The sequence below is a fragment of the Carlito syrichta genome, unplaced genomic scaffold (genome assembly GCF_000164805.1).
Source record: "Carlito syrichta isolate Samal-C Ts95f unplaced genomic scaffold, Tarsius_syrichta-2.0.1 Scaffold313308, whole genome shotgun sequence".
Lineage (NCBI taxonomy): Eukaryota > Metazoa > Chordata > Mammalia > Primates > Tarsiidae > Carlito > Carlito syrichta.
In genome coordinates, this window is record NW_007257404.1 from 1 (window position 1) to 4,715 (window position 4,715).

At 68.0% G+C, this 4,715-nt stretch overlaps 1 protein-coding gene across 1 annotated transcript; it reads right to left on the reverse strand.

Annotated features, from left to right (window-relative positions):
* Nucleotides 1-2,680: 2,680 nt before the first annotated feature.
* TSSC4 (tumor suppressing subtransferable candidate 4) lies at nucleotides 2,681-3,868 on the reverse strand. Its single transcript, XM_008070284.1, has one exon. The coding sequence runs from the start codon at nucleotides 3,866-3,868 to the stop codon at nucleotides 2,882-2,884; it is 987 nt and encodes a 328-aa protein (XP_008068475.1). The 3' UTR covers nucleotides 2,681-2,881.
* Between the last annotated feature and the right edge of the window lie 847 nt (nucleotides 3,869-4,715).

Below are 4,715 nucleotides of genomic sequence, written 5' to 3' on the forward strand. Positions count from 1 at the left end.
CCCTGGCCTTCCCAGAGAGGGACCTGCCGGACCCGCTGGACCAGAAGATCGTCACCTGGGAGATGGTGCAGAAGGAGAACTTCCTGAGCCGGGTGGAGAAGAGGAAGCGGGACAGCGAGAGCGAGGTGCTGCGGAAGACCGCCCACAGGTGCGGGGCGGGGGGCCGGACCTGTCCTGGCAGGGGCGGCCGCCTTCGAGCCGCGTGCGCCCTCTGGTGCAGTGACAGAGGACCTGAGCTGGGGAAACTGAGGCTGGGGGGGCAGGGCCGCGGCCGGTCCCAAGGGCCCACTCGCAGTCCGAGGGAGGTCAGGGCCCTGCAGGTGGGACCGTGGGCCAATGAACAGGCCCTCTCCTGCAGAGGGTTCCGGGGTTGGCACTGGCCGCCCTCCTCCCTTCTCTCCAGACCCCGGCCCGGCCCTGGCTCTGTGCCACTCTCGCTGGACAGTGTGCCCAGGCAGGGTCGCGCCTAGCCCTCGCAGGAGGGCACAGATGCGATTTGTGTCTGTGACTGGGCGTGTTGTGTCCAAGAGTTGGGAGGGAACAGGCCAGAGCACCCAGACTCGGGCCCCCGGGGGGCTTGGGCCGGGCAGGAGGGCGGGGAGGTCACCACGCATGGAGTGCCCCACGGCGTCAGTGGCCTGCCTCCTGCTTCTGCCGCAGAATGGACTTCGTTGCCAAGTACCTTGGGGGGCTGAGGGAGCAAGAAAAGCGGACCAGGTGTCTGGAGTCGCAGGCAAGCCAGGCCCGAGGGCTCCCGACTCCTCATGGGGAGGCCGGGAGGCCCTGCACCCACCACCCACTCGCACCGCCCTGTGGGCCAGCCCGGAGCCAGAGATGAGTTTCCTGTCCCAGTGGGCAGGCGAGGCCCCGGGGAGAGGGGCCTTCCACACTGTCCCGGCCTCACCTCCACCCAGGGGGTCCCACGTGTAAGATCCTCGCCATCCAGTCTGCACACACCCACGAGAACCTTGCCCGCCTTGTCCCCTTCCTTCGAGCTGCAGCCTGCAGAGGAAGGGGTCACCGGGCAGCAGGGTCCCTGGCAGAGGGGGAGGCAGGAAGGGTGCCCGTACCCTGCTGTCCTGAGATCCCAGGGCTGGCCTCTCCTTCCAGGTCAACTATTGCACGGTGCTCCTGTCCTCCATGGCGGACACACTGGCCCACGGCAGTGCTCACTGGGGTAAGCCCATGTTCTGGGAGGTTGAAGGCGGTGGACACGGCCGCCCACTCTGTGGTGCTGCGTGCTCCTTCTTCCCCGGCTGGCCCGGCCAAGGTTCTTTGGGGCAGGTTGGGTGCCCTCTGATGAACCCGTCTTGGCCAGGGTGCAAGCGTGGGTTGACGTAGACACCTTAGACCCTCCTGGGCTGCCCCTTGGCCAGCCAGGCCCCTTGGCCCGCAGGTATCACTTCTATCGTTCATTAGCCTAGTTTGCTCTGGACTTCCACCCTACCTGGGCTGGTCTATGGGGACCCACTCTGAGGCCACCACATCCCAGCCCCAGTCTCCGAGCCAGCTACCTCTCCCTTTCCTGGGCCTGCCCGGCAGGCACCTACGACTGAGGGGGCTTCCTTCCCTCCAGGCTCTCGGAACTGTGGCAGAGGGGGCCTTGGCAGCTGGGAGCACCCAGAGGCTGGCCAGCCACCCTCGGACGCCTGAGCTGCTTGGCCTGTCACATGCAGGGCCGCCTCTCTTCAGCTGGCCGCCCTGGGCCCTGTGCACTGACTTCTGCCCACCTCCAGCGCCCCCTCCCCCTGGCGGGCGGTGGCCCTCACAGCCCTGCCACAGACCTGCCTCTTCCTGGACATCTGCCCCATCTAAAGGAACCACAGCTTGTCCCTCCTGACTCCGTGCAGGGGACCCCGGGCAGTATCCCCTGACAGCCAGGCTCCTCAGGCAGCTCTCTGCCTGGGCAGCTGACATGGGAGCCTCTTGTCCAGGCTAGGCGGCTGCCTCGGGCCTGCCGCAGCCCACCTGTATTCCCTGGTAACAAACGCATCTTCCGTGAAACAGCAGTGCTTGGAGTTTCTGCCTGTGAGACCCAACTGGTCCTCAGGAGCGAGGCCAGGTGTCCACTGCGCCTGCCACCCCCTTCTTCCAGGGCCAGCACAGGGAGTGCCGGTGTGTCCACCTGGCTCTGGGTCCTGGTCCTGACCACCTGCTCTGTGACCCCTTGCTGAACTGTGTGCCCAGGCAGGGCCGCCCCCAGCCCCTGCCTGAGCTGACCGCCACGTTATTTCCAGTGAGTCTGGAGAGTGCTGCACCCTACCTGGCCAGGTCAGACTGGACCCGGGGCAGCTGAGGTGTCCAGGCGACAGCATCACCAAACACCCGGGGCAGGGAGAGGGCGCCTGCCCAGCCGTTCCTGGCTGCCCACTCACACCAGCCAGACCCGTCGCATCGCCTCCCTCGCCCCCACTGAGGTCTGCACCGGGTCTGGGACTGAAGGCGCCAGGCAGGCTTCCAGGAGGAAGCCACCCAGGCCCTCACGGGCTATGGCTGGACACGTGCAGCTGTGAGCCACATCCCTGGAGGTGACCGGGCCTTTCTCTGCTGTGGCCTCAGGCCCTTGGGTAGACGTGCTGGTGAGGAGTGCAGGCATCCACGAGATCCCCTCAGAGCAGCCAGCGCTGGGGCAGGTGTGGGCAGCTGGGGGGTTGCAGGGAGCCCAGACAAGACACATGGAAGCGGAGGAGGACCCAGCACCTTTATTATTCACCGGCACCTAGAGAGCCAGGGAGCGAGATTCCAGCATCCCAGCCCACACCCCGCGTGGGCCCTGGCCAGAGCTGCTGTGCCACCTACAGGGAGCCCCGCCTGGGAGTGGCCCGGCTGGCAGCAGAACCGCAGTGGCCAGTGTGGTCAGGCCGGGCCGCCGCCTCAGGCCTCAGATCTCAGCCCCCGGGCCCTCGGGGCTGCTGCCCTTGTCCCGGAAGTGGCCTCGACTCCGCTTCTTGCTGCTGTGGAAGCCAACAGTCTCCACCAGGCCTGCCACGGGCCCGTCACAGGCAGCCCCCGAAGGCTCCGCCTCCCGCAGGTCCCCACGGGGGCTGCCCTGCTCCTCAGCCTCTGGGCTCCCAGGCCCGGCCAGGTGGGCGAGCTCCACGGGGCCCTCACCCCGGGCCGGGCTGGGGCTCCCGGAGGCACCCCTGCCCGGCTCCGCCCCCTTCCTCAGGACCCGCTTTCTCTCGGGTCTGGCCTCGGCACCTCGGGCCGGCTTGGTGAAGACGACTCTCCCCTCCCCGCTGCTGGAGGGGTCCTGGTTGAAGGAGGGTGCATAGCCAGCGGGGGTGGCCGGGCTCTGGGAGCCCAGGAAGGCCAGGGCGGCGGCCCGGTTGCTCTGCTCGCTGGCCTCAGCCACGTCTTCCAAGCTGTACTTGGTCCAGCGCTCAGGGTGGGCCACATAGTCCGGGACGGGGGGCACCCTCGGAGACGCAGGGCTCCCGTGGGCCCTGCCCAGGCCTTCTGCTGGGCGCTGACTCGAGGGCGCCTGTGGCCGCTTGAAGTCCCCATTGTCACTTATGCTGGTGCGGGCCCCAGAGCGGGGAGCCTGCCTGGCCACCCCCTCCAGGCAGCCGAAGATGTCATGGCTGCGCTGGGAGAAGGTGGGGCTCATGCCTCTCAGATGGAACGGCTGTGCCGCGGTGCGGGGGAGGCCCGTGGGGAGCGCGGGGGGCTCATCGGGCTCTGAATCTTCCTGCGCCTCCCCCGGCAGCCCCTCTGGGGACAGCGCTTCCACCTCAGCACCCCCGGGCCAGCTCAGGTCCAAGTCCGAGTCACTGAGGGAGCCCTCGTCCGAAGGCACGGTGTCGCCCTCCGCCCCTTGCTCACCCTCCAAGCTGGGGGCCGGCTTGCCAGCCCCGGCCTCAGCCATGTGGCCCCTGGGCCTCGCCACACACAGAGCAGAACAGACCAGGAAGCCGTTTCCGAGGAGGAGCGTTTAGGTCAAGGAGGAGCGTTTAGGTCAAGTCCCTGCCGGGTCCCACTCCTCCCTCCTGAAGCCCCCGCTCACTGCCCTGGCCGGGCGGGTGGGGCCTCGTGTGGTCAAGGCAGGACGTCTCAGGCCCGAAGGCCACTGGGTCCACTCTGCTCAGCTGGTCGCCTGGAGCTGTGGGGGAGAGGAAGCCAACATCAGACTTGAGTGTGACCATCGGGAGGGGGACAGAGAGTGACCTGAGCTTGGTTTTCAGAGCACCGACAGAGGCCAGGAACTTTTGACTTGTCGCCTCACTGAATCGCGACTATCCGCTCCAGCCAGGCTTGGGGCGATGCAGTGGTCTCCTTGGGGGTTTGGGTAGGGAGCAGCCGGCCAGGGCCTGAGCCGGGGGGCGGGGGTGGGGATGGGGGTGGGAGCTGCCTGCCTGCCTGCCGTAATGTGCGGGCGCCCTCCAGCCCCGCGAGGAAGCGGCTTGCTCCTGTTGCTGGGAGACCCACAGGAGCTCCGGGGGTCTGCAGCTGAACCTGTGGCATCTGAGGGTCAGCCTCTCAGGAGACGGGGGTGTCCACGAGGCCCTCAAGCAGCCTCGCTGGGCAGAGGCTGACGCCCGAAGCAACCTCCGGGGAGGGCCTGGCTCGCCACACTTAACACAGCCGCGGCCGTGTCCAGCGTGCGGAAGGTGCCGTCGCCAGGCTTGTTTCTGGGAGTCTGGACGGCCCAGCCTCAGCCCTGCGCTGCTCCTGCCGCCCACCCACCGACTCCGCCTCCCCCGAGCCTCCCCCGA

What these genes read in the sequence shown, in the direction of transcription:
- TSSC4 (XM_008070284.1), bottom strand. Translation starts at nt 3,868, where the DNA reads ATGGCTGAGGCCGGGGCTGGCAAGCCGGCCCCCAGCTTGGAGGGTGAG.